Here is a 15,470-nt window from a genome sequence, read left to right as displayed (position 1 = left end):
CTATCCCTCCATCTATCTCTCTATCTATCCCTCCATCCCTTCCTATCTCCATATCTCTCTATCTCTCTCTATCCCTCCATCTATCCCTCTCTCTATCTCTCCATCTCTCTATCTAGCTATCTAGCTATCTAGCTATCTAGCTATCTAGCTATCTAGCTATCTAGCTATCTATCTATCTAGCTATCTATCTAGCTATCTCTCTCTATCTATCTCTCTATCCATCCATCCTTCCATCCCTCCCTATCTCTATCTCTATATCTCTCTCTCCATCTCTATCTCTCCATCCCTCCATCTATCTCTCTATCTCATAACATAAATATTCCTTCCAAGCGGCCCTGTGTGTGTTTAGGATGTTGTGCGAGTACATGACCCCGTAACGCTACAGCTGTCAGGTGGTGAGAGCGGTGGCCCGTCAAGCATGTAGCAGCGTAAAAGTAGCGCATTAGCCCTGATCCAGAAGGCCAGGCCCCCCTAACGTATAGCCCCCGACTCGAGAGATATAACAAGAGGGCCTATGAATACTGCATGATGGAGCTTTTATTACAGAGGAGCTGGTGTGTAAATAAGATCCAGGCAATGGGGCACGTTTACTGGGGTCAGATCAGGGGGAAGAGACCGGGGGGGGCGGCTATGTAACCTTGTCCCCCATCTCTCCCGCTGTCAATGTAATTCATACAAGAATGGTCAGCCCTGAGGTGGTCAAGGACAGTCTTCTTTAACCAAGCTGTATTGGGTATTTATCTTCATAGCTTCCCCTTTAAAACAAACCACAACTCTATTCTATAACGTACGTTCGGACATACATAATTTTAAAATTATGGGCATATGTCTCGAGTTTGTCTTTATAAGTACAGATACGCATAGTCACCTACCTTCCAGTGCCAATCACAGGGCACATATAGACAAACAACCATTCACACTCACATTCATACCTATGGACAATTTGGAGTCGCTAATTAACCTAGCATGTTTTTGGAATGTGGGAGGAAACCGGAGTACCCGGAGAAACCCCACGCATGCACGGGTGGAATTGAACCCTGGTCTCCTAGCTGTGAGGTCTGCGCGCTAACCACTCAACCGCCGTGCCGCCCAGCAGGCAAACAATTATTCCAATAATCGTTGCAGCCCTCCTTCTAAGTAACGGGACAAAAAATGAACTCGACATTTTTTCCAAAGACGACCCCTTCAGTAGCGGCCATTTTAGATCATTTTGACTGTTCTATATAAAGATGGAACCTACCAGAGGAAAGAGTAGACTTCCATCTTTCATCAGAAAAAAAAAGTTGTTTTCTACGCTTTTCCGTACTTTAATAATCAGCAGTGGAACATAGGTAAGTTTCAGGAAAATATTAGTTCCCAACTAAATAGTAATAATTTGACCAGCCTTATTATTGTCTCTCACCTCCAAACAGGCAGGAAGCGGGTTCACTCTATGCTTTGGTGTCAGCGCCGTGGCGTGTTTGTTCCGTAGAACAATGGCATGAACAGAGTGAGCCCTTTTGTCGGTCCGAGAGTCTCTCTTTCTGGGTGGGTGGAGGCGGGGCCGCTATTATACACACTTGTAGTGCAGAAGAGCGTAGCCTCATGAGGAGCAGTGCAAGGTAAAGTAGTAGAAATTAATTCCGTATTTCAATATATCATCACATCCCTACATTTATCAGCAAGCAGCAAAACAGCCCCAGACCGTCACACTACCACCACCGTATTTTACTATTGTTTTAATGTGCTTTTTCTGTCAGATGTAATGGATATCTTATGGATTATCAAGATGTTTTCTAGCAAAATGAGATGTAATATTCAAAGGATATTTAATGCAGAGTCGTAGGAGAACGTACACAAGCAGCAAAACAGCCCCAGACCGTCACACTACCACCACCGTATTTTACTATTGTTTTAATGTGCTTTTTCTGTCAGATGTAATGGATATCTTATGGATTATCAAGATGTTTTCTAGCAAAATGAGATATAATATTCAAAGGATATTTAATGCAGAGTCGTAGGAGAACGTATACAAGCAGTAAAACAGCCCCAGACCGTCACACTACCACCACCGTATTTTACTAATGTTTTAATGTGCTTTTTCTGTCAGATTTAATGGATATCTTATGGATTATCAAGATGTTTTCTTGCAAAATGAGATGTAATATTCAAAGGATATTTAATGCAGAGTCGTAGGAGAACATACACAATCAGCAAAACAGCCCCAGACCGTCACACTACCACCACCGTATTTTACTATTGTTTTAATGTAATTTTTCTGTCAGATGCAATGGGTATCTTATAGATTATCAAGATGTTTTCTAGCAAAATGAGATCATGTAATATTCAAAGGATATTTGATGCAGAGTCGTAGTCGTAGCAGAACGTACACAGTGCTTGTGTTGTGGTCGTGTTCAGCCACAGGCTGGGTACTCAGGCTAGAATAATGGGGGAGGGGGGGGAGCTCCAGGTAGTTTGTTTGATAGCTTTTTAGGCTTCCACCAACCTGCTCATTCAGCATTAACATTTCTACCCCTGCGATCTCGCCTCAATTAACATCCTCCTTTTAATTACGAGGCAGCAGTCATGCTTAGCTGATATTGATTGTAGTTTAGAAGAATACTGAGACATCAACAGGGAAACGGGTCCATAAGCCTCTTTGTGAAAATGGCTCTTTCAGGGAGACCATGACATCAATTAAATGTATTCTTGGGTAAAAAAAAAACAAACAAACTCCATGATAATGATAATATAGTCATATTAGTGGCCATAACTACTCGACCGCCGTGCTGCCCGCTTTGTAACATTCATTCATTCATTTTCTACCGCTTTTCCTCACGAGGGTCGCGGGGGTGCTGGAGCCTATCCCAGCTATCTTTGGGCGAGAGGCGGGGTACACCCTGGACTGGTGGCCAGCCAATCACAGGGCACATATAGACAAACAACCATTCACACTCACAGCATTCATGGACAATTTGGAGTCGCTAATTAACCTAGCATGTTTTTGGAATGTGGGAGGAAACCGGAGTCCCTGTGAGGCCAGAGTGAGGCCTGTGTGCTAACCACTTATCCACCGTGTAGCCATATTTTCATCATTACAGTATAAAAAACCTGTTTACGAGCATGTATCAAAAATAAATAAACAAATCAAGAATAAAGAAAATCAATCAGTAATAAATAAATAAATATAATAATAATAAAACGGCAAATAATAAAAACTTAAGAAACCACATATTGGTGGGTAGACAAATTATTTTTTTCAGATTAAAATGAATAAAGCATTATTAGAGCCCTGTAGACATGACAAAACACGACTATAGTCACATTTATACTCTTTTTATTTACAACATATTGCGCAACTGCAGGGTCTTGAGACACATGCTAACTCGCAAACTAGAGAGCTAGCGACCTAAACGGTAGCCTTCTAAGTTATTTCCTTTAAAGTTAAATAGCCAAAAACTTACCACTTCCACACGGATAGGGAGGATAACTATTAACAGTTATTTAACCTTTAACATGAACATTAATCAAACGTAATAATTTTTTCTGGGTACATGATACCATACAGCATCCATATCAAACTTGCGCGGGCCGCACTAACATTAAACTTTCATATCAAGGCGAGGGCCTCAAACTAGTGTCCTGCGGGCCACATTTGGCCTGCGGGCCACATTTGGCCGTGTGTTTGAGACCCCTGATGTAAAGCATTCTCTTGGTCAGGGCTCTGTGATCTTTCTGTATTTGTAATGCCTGGTTAATATGCAGGTCACATTATGTAAATGAGGGGGAATAGCTGTGTCCCGTTCCATGCATTCTTAGCGGTTTCTTTTTATCTGTTTGTATATCTTTAGAGTGTGTTGGTGTGGCAGTTGCAAAGGACGTTCTGAGCATGCCATTCTATGTGAAATGAGGTCACGGGGTCAGGCGTGGGTTTTGAGTTGCCGGAGCACGGGTCCCATTATGATTTCAACTTCCTCGTGCCAGACCGCCGCTTTAGTTACATCGCCTTGAGCTTAAGTTCACCAGTCGCATTACCTCAACAGCAATCTTCAATAATGAATATGCGCTAACAGCTGCCTGCCTGCTGACGGGGATGACGTGGGCCCCAGGTATCACGATCATACCTGGCGACCCAACTATCGGCGTGTGAGGCAGAATGCGCTCGGTGTAAAGTGTGATTACAGCCGCGCAGGCCGGGAGTATCACGTTGCTTCTTGGCTAGACACCTTGAAACTGAGGCAGCCCTTTAATCACCAATGCCAATGCAACATTAGTTATTAACCAACAGTCTTAGCCAGCAGGGTGGACACTGGCTTAGGTTACTCAAACATTTTTGTGTAATTCTATAAACAAAAAAAAGTTTATTTCTACATTATTTCATCATGTTTGAATCTTATAAAAATCTTATGAAAAGAATCTTATTTAGTTTTCTGTAATTTTCTGAAAGATGTTACAAAGCGGCACGGTGGGCGAGTGGTTAGCGCGCAGACCTCACAGCTAGGAGACCAGGGTTCAATTCCACCCTCGGCCATCTCTGTGTGGAGTTTGCATGTTCTCCCCCCGTGCATGCGTGGGTTTTCTCCGGGTACTCCGGTTTCCTCCCACATTCCAAAAACATGCTAGGTTAATTAGCGACTCCAAATTGTCCATAGGTATGAATGTGAGTGTGAATGGTTGTTTGTCTATATGAAAGAATGAATGACTAATAAGAAATATACAAACAAGTACCAATATGAGTTTGGGGAAAAAAAACTATTATTCCCATCATGGGCTGCACGAGTGGTTAGCGTGCAGACCTCACAGTTAGGAGACCAGGGTTCAATTCCATCCTCGGCCATCTCTGTGTGGAGTTTTTTTTTTTTTTTTTTTGGAGTTTGCATGTTCTCCCCGTGCATCCGTGTGTTTTCTCCGGGTACTCCGGTTTCCTCCCACATTCCAAAAAACATGCTAGGTTAATTAGCGACTCCAAATTGTCCATAGGTATGAATGTGAGTGTGAATGGTTGTTTGTCTATATGTGCCCTGTGATTGGCTGGCCACCAGTCCAGGGTGTACCCCGCCTCTCGCCCGAAGACAGCTGGGATAGGTTCCAGCAGTAGAAAATGAATGGATGAATTATATTATATGTGTATTATAATATATATTAATTTATAATATTTATATTAATTTACATAATTTATATATTAATATTATTATATATGTATATATTATTAAAAAATTATAATCGGTAACTCCAACCACTTCTGCCTGATGCTTGCCTCTTTAAGTTAGCTTTCCCTCCCTTTTATAGGTCAGAAAAATGGAAAAGCCGAATAGGTCCCGTTTTTAACCAAGCTACAGCGACATTGTTATTATTACTGATATTGTTGCATCCAAGAACCACTTTAAAAAAAAAAAAAAAAAACCTCGCCACACCACACAGGCTTTGCCATTAGCCGACTAGCCGCTCGCTTCACCACACACTCGCTCATAAGCGCTTCAGGCCACGAGCAAAAGCTGCTGTGTTTTTGTTTTTGACACGAGGTGTAGCGTTCTCTTGAACAGTTAAGTTAAATGTTGTGTTGTGTTGTGTGTCACGTTGTGTTAGGAATTACAATGAGAGTTTGATGTTGTTGTTTTTTTGTCCCTGCAGAGCGTACCATCTTCTCGGCAAGAGGATTTTGGCTGTTAAGGTGAGACATCGGCTATGACTGAGCTTTCATACCGTTAATGTTTATTTCTCCAGGGGGAACAAACGTTTTTCTGTACTGGCTTTGACACGACCAGTGGCAGACATTGTTTTAATAGTTTCATCATAGTTATTATAATTAGTAATAATAAATAGTTATTACATAGTTATTATACTATTATTTAATAGTTTTTAATAGTTTTTTAAATAGTTTTCTTCTTATTTTAATGACGACTATGAGTTGGGGGAACACTACAAGACAGTCAGTTGAATTTTTACGTAGACTTTATTACACAACAAAATGAAAGGGATTACTTCCTTGTCTATGGCGGTTGATTGGTTCCCCCACCGTCATAAGTAGATTCCTTATTTATAAATGGAATATCTTGGTGGTTAGAGCGTAGAAAACCTATTTACAGTGTTTTAATATATGTTTTTAATAATAGAGCCTGCATGCAAAATTCTCTAATTTGTATTTATTTTTTCGTTTTTTTATTTATAATTTTTTTATTTGTATTAATTTTTTTATATAATTTTTTAAATATATTTTTTGTATTTATTTTTTGTTTTTTTTAAATAATTTTTTAATAATTTTTTTCATTTTTTTAAATAATTTTTCTATAATTTTTATTTTAAAACTAGTTCCTTGGAAGTGATCTGTGGGTTGTCTTCTTTGACACTTCCCACCATCCTTCGCCTTTTTGATATTTTTCCTGGCCCACCATTTCTGGTTCTTCCATTTCCTCATTACATCAGTCCATTTTCTGTTAGTCGTGAAGGTCGCGGGCATGCTGGAGCCTATCCCAGCTGTTTTTTTTTTTTTTAATGTGGGAGGAAACCAGAGTACCCAGAGTATCAAGAATACATATTGCGCAACTGCAGGGTCTTGAGACACATTTCCTTTCAACTTAAATAGCCAAAAACTTACCACTTCCACACGGATAGGGAGGATAGCTATTAACAGTTATTTAACCTTTAACATGAACATTAATCAAACGTAATAATTTTTTCTGGGTACATGATACCATACAGCATCCATATCATATAACATTAAACTTTCAAGGCGGGGGCCTCAAACTAGTGTCCTGGAATAAATGGAGCTACATTCTCAGCACCTGAACTGATGACAGTATTATTATACTTTTTTTTTTTTTTCTGTTTCCTCACGGCTGTGTCTTTGCAGGTGATCCCTCTCGACATCACCGTGGAGCTCCAGAAGCAGATCATGTCAGAGTTAGAAATCCTCTACAAGGTCAGTTTGTATTTGTTGCTTAAAGCAAGATGGCGTCTTTCTTTATTCTGTAATAGTTACAGTAAGGTCATGTATGTATGTATGTATGTATGTATGTATTTATTAGGGGTGCATGATAATTATCCGGCCCATATGAGGGGGTAATGACATCATATCGATAAATGTTAAAAATAGCTCCTATAACACTTAAATAGAAACGCTTCAATGAGGCAAGATCACCCGTGATGTGTGGGTGAGCAAAACAAGCGCTTCCATCTACAGTACTATATCATAAAGCTTAGAGCAGGTTGTTTTTTTTACTTAGCATATCTCCGTGGGTTGCTTTATAAAATATAAAATATCAATGTGGCCCGTCCATTCTTGGATTTTTCACGATGCCCCCCCCCCCTTTTGAGAAAGTTTGGACACCCCAGTTCTACTGTATTTGTGTCTTGATTGTTGTTTCTGCTTATTTATTGCAGTGTGACTCGCCCTACATCATCACCTTCTTCAGCGCTTTCTTTGTGGAGAACCGGATATCTATATGCACAGAATTTATGGACGGTGAGCCCCCCCCCCCCACTCCCCCTTGCCCCCCCTCCATGCATGTATCCATTCACACATCTGCCGATCAAAAAGAATGTGATGCTGTTGTGACCTGCTTACCGTGCCCCGTGTGTGCTAAAAGCTACAAGGGCGTGATAAATCCCGACTTGAGTGGAATTGTGGGAGGGAAGGTGGGGGGGGGCATGTGTCTCCGCTGGTTTCATAGGTGAATGTCTGTGTGTGTGTGTGTGTGTTAACTGTGTTAATGCATCGATTCCCCTGTTTCACACTTTTGTCAAACTGTCAACAAAGTACGTCTACCAGCTTGGCACTTTAAAAAAAAAAAAAAAAAAAAAAGAACACATTTTCAAATTTGCTGACCCATTCAGGCGAATTTATTTAACAACCTCCTTGTGTTGATGATTGTTCTTAACTAAGAGGTACACTCCGGATTCCAAATTTCAGGAATGTTAATTTTACACTGTTGGATCTTAAGAAGCATCTAAGTCAGGGGTCTCAAACTCAATTTACTTGGGGGGCCACTGGAGCTAGGGTCTGGGTTGCATCAGGTTTTCAAAAAAAACCCCCCAAAAAAAACGCATTTATTAAAAACAGAAAAATGAATAAACTTTGCTTTGGTTTCGATTTTCTACAATAAAAGCTCTGATAAAATATTCCACTGTTCTCAAATATCTTAATTTTTATTTTTCTACACAAAATAAGATGAAAAATAAATAAACAAATCAAGAATAAAGAAAATCAATCAGTAATAAATAAATAAATATAATAATAATAATAAAAGGGCAAATAATAACTTAAGAAACCACATATAGTTGGTGGGTAGACAAATTATTTTTTTCAGATTAAAATGAACAAAGCATTATTAGAGCCCTGTAGACATGACAAAACACGACTATAGTCACATTTATACTCTTTTTATTTACAACATATTGCGCAACTGCAGGGTCTTGAGACACATGCTAACTCACAAACTAGAGAGCTAGCGACCTAAACGGTAGCCTTCAAGTTATTTCCTTTCAACTTAAATAGCCAAAAACTTACCACTTCCACACGGATAGGGAGGATAACTATTAACAGTTATTTAACCTTTAACATGAACATTAATCAAACGTAATAATTTTTTCTCGGTACATGATACCATACGGCATCCATATCAAACTTGGGCCGCACTAACATTAAACTTTCATATCGAGGCGGGGGCCTCATTTGGTCCGCGGGCCGCGTGTTTGAGACCCCCGGTCTAAGTAGAGCTTCTAAGTGCAAAAAGGAGACATTTTAGAAGCATTAAAGGGGAGCTACTATGCTAATTTTCAGCCCAATGTATTGAGTTGTGGACTCCAAAAGCCCCCAAAAATGTAACCCCGCCCTGAGCCACTGGTTGTCCGTCAAGACACTGGACCATCCTCGGCCCAAATGAAGGTTGTTACTGGTGCCGAGTGCAGTCCAATATCCATCAGATGCACAATGCAAAGTTTATATTCTTATAATTTTTCAACTGGTATTAAAATTTTATTGCAGGTAAATCCACATTAATAATAATATTCACACTTTTTTTTCATGCAGGTGGTTCACTTGATGTGTACAAAAGAATCCCTGAACATGTCCTGGGCAGGATTGCTGTGGCAGTAAGTGTCCAAAATCCAAATTTCATTTTAAAGTGCGCCTTTTTTAAGAGACATGAACACTCTTTTCTGGGTGTTCTAAAGATATAAGAACAGCTAAAAAGAGACAACTAAGAATTCATATAATGAGACACACCTATTCTGTTTGTTGTTATTAATATTAACATTGTTGCGCCAAAGAACTACTTTACCGGTGTAGTGACACCTCGCCACACCACACCAGCGTAGCTACTAGCCGGCTAGTGACTAGCTTCACCACACACAACGCCTCAGTTCACGAGCGAAAGTTAATGCTACATATTTTGGACACTAGGTGTAGCGTTCCTTTCCATGTTGCGATGTCAAATATGTGCACCCAGGAAGGAAGTTATGCTAATGCTTAAAATTAGCAAAATAGTCTAAGTCAGGGCTGTCAAAAAAAAAGTTGGTTTTCTCCCTTTTATAGTTGGGAGCTGATATTTTCCTGAAACTTCCCTATGTTCCACTGCTGATTACAAAAGAACAAAAAAAGGTAGAAATAACAATTTTTTTCTGATGAAAGACAAGAGTCTAATCTTTGGTAGGTTCCGTGTTTATATCGCCATTGAACCCAATATTCTGTGTGCAATGAAAGGTCAATCAAAATGGTGTAAAATGGCCACTACTGAAGGCGTTGTGTTTTCAAAAATGGCTGGGATTTTACTGAGTTAAGAATGAAAAGTTGAATTAGTCTCTATTTTTTTGCGTAGAAAGAGTTAAGGACTTTATCTTTTCAGGAAAAAGTTACTTTTCTCCTTTTTATAGTTGGGAGCTGATATTTTCCTGAAACTTACCGATGTTCCACTGCTGATTACGAAGGAAAGAACGAAAAAAAGTAGAAATAACATTTTTTTCTGATGAAAGACAGGAGTCTAATCTTTGGTAGGTTCTGTGTTTATATCGCCATTGAACCCAATATTCTGTGTGCAATGAAAGGTCAATCAAAATGGTGTAAAATGGCCACTACTAAAGGGGTTGTGTTTTCAAAAATGGCCGGGATTTTACTGAGCTAAGAAAGAAAAGTTGAATTAGTCTCTATTTTTTGCGTATAAAGAGTTAATGACTTTATCTTTTCAGGAAAAAGTTGGTTTTCTCCCTTTTATAGTTGGGAGCTGCTATTTTCCTGAAACTTACCTATGTTCCACTGCTGATTACAAAAGAACGAAAAAAGGTAGAAATAAAAAAAAAAATTCTGATGAAAGACAAGAGTCTAATCTTTGGTAGGTTCCGTGTTTATATCGCCAATGAACCCAATATTCTGTGTGCAATGGAAGGTCAATCAAAATGGTGTAAAATGGCCACTACTGAAGGGGTTGTGTTTTCAAAAATGGCTGGGATTTTACTGAGATACTGAGAAAGAAAAGTTGAATTAGTGTCTAATTTTTGCGTAAAAAGAGTTAAGGACTTTGCTAGTAGCAGACTTGATGTTGACAAGACACTCATTAACCTACTCTGGGTTCTTGTCGTCTTTGCGATATCCCCCCTTCAGATGGAACAATGACAGCTGCTTAGTCTGTGTTAATTCTAATTTACAGCTTTCCCTTCTTTTTGGCCGTTGCAGCTTTTAATTATCACAGGAGAGGCCCTCAGGAGGGCCACACATCATCTCCACCGCTTTTTTTTGGGGGGGGGGGGCATTTGCACTTGGTGATGTGGATTACTGCAATGCCAGTTTTACTTTAGTCAGTCGTGTTGAAATCATAGGGACGTGTTGTGCCAAGTGCACTTTTCTAAATGCCATTCAGGAGAGACTACGTTCAGTTCAAGTGATGCTCAGAATTTCCACACAGAGAATCATTTAAGCATCAGAGAGACAACAGTTTGACTTAATGAAAGCACCATTCCACGTGAGGTTGGCACACAGATGAAAACTAGAAAAGACCTCCACCAAGCTCCAATATCGTAATTCCGCCATATTGTGGTTTACACAATAAATATTTTGATTCTTTGACCATGAAAACATACCATGGAAGGGTTTGAATGACTTAAATAATTTTAACATGCTAATATCATAATACTGACACGTATGTAGCATAATGGGGCTAAGCGTTTGTAGAGGTGCAAAAATGCTAAAAATGTTAGTATAATTGTTAGCATGCTAAGAGCTAGCATCATGGCTCTAAATGTCGGCTTAAGTTCATATTCATGAAAATTGCAAAAAATGTTAGAATGGTCATTTTAGCATGCTAGAAATGCTAACATTAGTATGCTAACACTTACCATAATTGTGTCTACTTATAAAAATGGCTAAAAATGCTACTGTGCTAATGTTAGCATGGTAACACCTAGCATGATAGCGCTAATTGTTTATGCATCTACCCATGAAAATTTATTAGCATGCTAAGAGCTAGCATGATGGCTCTAAATGTCGGCTTAAGTTCATATTCATGAAAATTGCAAAAAATGTTAGAATGGTCATGTGAGCATGCTAGCAATGCTAAATATTAGTATGCTAACACTTACCATAATTGTGTCTACTTATAAAAATGGCTAAAAATGCTACTGTACTAATGTTAGCATGGTAACACTTAGCATGATAGCGCTAATTGTTCATGCATCTACCCATGAAAATGTATTAGCATGCTAACAATAGCATGCTAACAACAAGTATGATAGTGATAAGTGTTTAAGTATAAGTGTTTTGTGTCTACCTATGAAAATAACAGCAACTGCTAGAATGCTATTAGTATGCTAACAATAGCATGCTAACAAGTATGATAGTGATAAGTGTTTTAAGTATAAGTGTTACGTGTCTACCTATGAAAATAACAGCAACTGCTAGAATGCTAATAGCATGCTAACAACAAGTATGATAGTGATAAGTGTTTAAGTATAAGTGTTACGTGTCTACCTATGAAAATAACAGCAAATGTTAGAATGCTATTAGCATGCTAACAATAGCATGCTAACAACAAGTATGATAGTGATAAATGTTTAAGTATAAGTGTTATGTGTCTACCTATGAAAATAACAGCAAATGCTAGAATGCTATTAGCATGCTAACAATAGCATGCTAACAACAAGTATGATAGTGATACGTGTTTAAGTATAAGTGTTATGTGTCTACCTATGAAAATAACAGCAAATGCTAGAATGCTATTAGCATGCTAACAATAGCATGCTAACAACAAGTATGATAGTGATAAGTGTTTAAGTATAAGTGTTATGTGTCTACCTATGAAAATAACAGCAAATGTTAGAATGCTATTAGCATGCTAACAATAGCATGCTAACAACAAATATGATAGTGATACGTGTTTAAGTATAAGTGTTATGTGTCTACCTATGAAAATAACAGCAAATGCTAGAATGTTATTATTAGCATGCTAGCAAATTTAGCATGATAGACTAACATACCAGAAAGGCTAAATGTCCCAGACAAGTGCTCTGACCATTTTTTTTTGTGTAGCGTTAATGCACAAATCCCGAAAAACGTCGTATCTCACCATGGTCGTCATCAAAACAACAAGACGGCGGCGTGCATTTTAAGGACACTCTGAACAACACAGCGTCTTAATTATGCATGTATGTTTGGACTAAATAAACAGAAAGACAAAGAAAACCAGGAAGTGGATATGCTCATCATTTACTAATGGAACTCTTAATGCAGAAGTACAATTTGCTGCCTTTAAGTGTGCTCGGAATTCCCAGAAAGAGAGTAGTTCCTTAGAAAGTTGCTTAAATGCTTAAAATGTTTTTTTCTCAGGTGGTGAAAGGCCTGACGTATCTGTGGAGCCTGAAGATACTTCACAGGGGTGAGCGAAAAGCAACTGTGGGCTTTTTTTTTTTGTTTTGCTTAACAGGAGCCGAGATGATAAAAGATCAACGTCGGATTGCTGATGTCGCCGGTTTTTCAAGCAGTTTATCTCCGCAGATGTCAAGCCCTCCAATATGCTGGTGAACACCCGAGGACAAGTGAAGCTCTGCGACTTTGGCGTCAGCACTCAGGTACTCCTCTCTTTGGGTCGGCATGAGGGAAAATAATTTTCTCGTGCGCATATGGTCAACCTATCAATCACCGCATTCATTTAGAATAGACTCAACGACGGGAGTGCTTTCTCCCAAGGGTCCGTCTCGTACGTTCACGTTTTTCCCCCCACTCCATTGTTCCGCAGCCTCCAAAAAAGAATCTGCTCATAATTATGAGCGTGCACACAACTGCCAAGCCTCATTGATATGCATTCAACAGAGGTGCAGAAAGCGTGGGTGGCAGACAATATACCCATGTCATATTGTCTGCATGTTTTTTTCTAAACGTATTTTTCCTCAGCATACATACAGTACACCTACCTAAATGTGTATTGCAATATCTGGATTTAGATTCCCTGAATATTTCCCTGGTAAAAAATGTAATGATATTGTTCTTAACCTCAAATTCAAAGGTGATTTGTAATCACTGTCTAACAATACCACTGGAAAATGGACTCATTCATTCATTCATTTTCTACCGCTTTTCCTCATGAGGGTCGCGGGGGGTGCTGGAGCCTATCCCAGCTGTCTTCGGGCGAGAGGCGGGGTACACCCTGGACTGGTCGCCGGCCAATCACAAGGCACATATAGACAAACAACCATTCACACTCACATTCATACCTATGGACAATTTGGAGTCGCTAATTAACCTAGCATGTTTTTTTGGAATGTGGGAGGAAACCGGAGTACCCGTAGAAAACCCACGCATGCACGGGGAGAACATGCAAACTCCACACAGAGATGGCCGAGGGTGGAATTGAACCCTGGTCTCCTAGCTGTGAGGTCTGCACGCTAACCACTAGAGCGCCGTGCCGCCCACTTATTGATTTATATTTATTCATTCCGTTATTAAAATTTGGACAAAATTTGGCAAAACAGCCACAGACCATCACACAACCTCCTCCATATTTTACTGTTGCTATGTCACAGGGCACATATAGACAAACAACCATTCACACTCACATTCATACCTATGGACAATTTGGAGTCGCTAATTAACCTAGCATGTTTTTTTGGAATGTGGGAGGAAACCGGAGTACCCGGAGAAAACCCACGCATGCACGGGGAGAACATGCAAACTCCACACAGAGATGGCCGAGGGTGGAATTGAACCCTGGTCTCCTAGCTGTGAGGTCTGCGTGCTAACCACTCGGAAACATCATAGCAAGAGTAAAATATGGTGGAGGTAGTGTGATGGTCTGCTGCTGTTTTGCTGCTTCAGAACCTGGAAGACTTGCTGTGATGAATGGAAGCATGAATTCTTATTAGCTTATTAGCTTTAGGGGGCAATCACAACCCGGAGAACCCGGAGAAAACCCACGCATGCACGGGGAGAACATGCAAACTCCACACAGAGATGGCCGATGGTGGAATTGAACCCTGGTCTCCTAGCTATGAGGTCTGCACGCTTACCACTAGACCACCGTGCCGCCCCGGAAAATGGACTGCGGTTAGAAAATGAATGAATATACAAGCACGGTTCAATTGATACTGACACAACTAAGAAATGCTGCAGACGTTTGAGAGACAGTATGAATTTCATGCCTCAAAAAAAACATGCCCCAATCTCCAATTCCTCAACTTTACAGAATGAAGGTTTACATGCTGCCCTCCTGTCACTGGAGGATATGCTCCAAAAGGAAAAACAGCCGTACGGGAATTGGCATTCATTATTACGACCCTGTCATGTGCCTTTGAATGTGTACACACACACACACATGCACATATTCACACAAGCACCTTGTCTTAGCCGTGTTCCTTTCGGTGAGGGTTGTGGACACCCCCAAGCTATTAACTTCAAATGTCAAAACATTTAGATCATGTAAAAAAAAAAAAAAAAAAAAGGGACAGACTGAGATACATTTCCCTAATGGAGGACTTTTACTGGTTGGTTCATTCATATGCAGTAGAGATGCATGATGTTGTTTTTTTTTTCTCAAATTGATACAAATAACGGGTGGCACGGTGGTCGAGTGGTTAGGGTGCAGACCTCACGGCTAGGAGACCAGGGTTCAATTCCACCCTCGGCCATCTCTGTGTGGAGTTTGCATGTTCTCCCCGTGCATGCGTGGGTTTTCTCCGGGTACTCCGGTTTCCTCCCACATTCCAAAAACATGCTAGGTTAATTAGCGACTCCAAATTGTCCATAGGTATGAATGTGAGTGTGAATGGTTGTTTGTCTATATGTGCCCTGTGATTGGCTGGCCACCAGTCCAGGGTGTACCCCGCCTCTTGCCCGAAGACAGCTGGGATAGGCTCCAGCACCCCCGCGACCCTCGTGAGGAAAAAGCGGTAGAAAATGAATGAATGAATGAATGAATGATACAAATAACGGGCGGCACGGTGGACGAGTGGTTCGGGCGCAGACCTCAGGGCTAGGAGACCAGGGTTCAATTCCACCCATGGTCATCTCTGTG

General features: G+C 40.1%; 1 protein-coding gene across 5 annotated transcripts in view; it reads left to right on the top strand.

The window, feature by feature from the left end:
* The window catches only part of map2k5 (mitogen-activated protein kinase kinase 5), a 68,933-nt gene that overhangs the window by 17,204 nt on the left and 36,259 nt on the right, over positions 1-15,470 (top strand). For all 5 annotated transcript variants that reach the window (XM_058076832.1, XM_058076834.1, XM_058076831.1 and 2 more), the window contains 6 exons: positions 5,611-5,650; positions 6,830-6,898; positions 7,360-7,441; positions 9,008-9,069; positions 12,791-12,839; positions 12,959-13,032. In XM_058076832.1, coding sequence (XP_057932815.1) covers positions 5,611-5,650; positions 6,830-6,898; positions 7,360-7,441; positions 9,008-9,069; positions 12,791-12,839; positions 12,959-13,032 — 376 coding nt within the window. The remainder of the gene's footprint in view (positions 1-5,610; positions 5,651-6,829; positions 6,899-7,359; positions 7,442-9,007; positions 9,070-12,790; positions 12,840-12,958; positions 13,033-15,470) is intronic.

The sequence above is a fragment of the Doryrhamphus excisus genome, chromosome 7 (assembly GCF_030265055.1).
Source record: "Doryrhamphus excisus isolate RoL2022-K1 chromosome 7, RoL_Dexc_1.0, whole genome shotgun sequence".
NCBI classification, from domain to species: Eukaryota; Metazoa; Chordata; class Actinopteri; order Syngnathiformes; family Syngnathidae; genus Doryrhamphus; species Doryrhamphus excisus.
The sequence above is the reverse complement of the archived record's forward strand: the minus strand, read 5'-3'. Positions and strand labels throughout refer to the sequence as shown.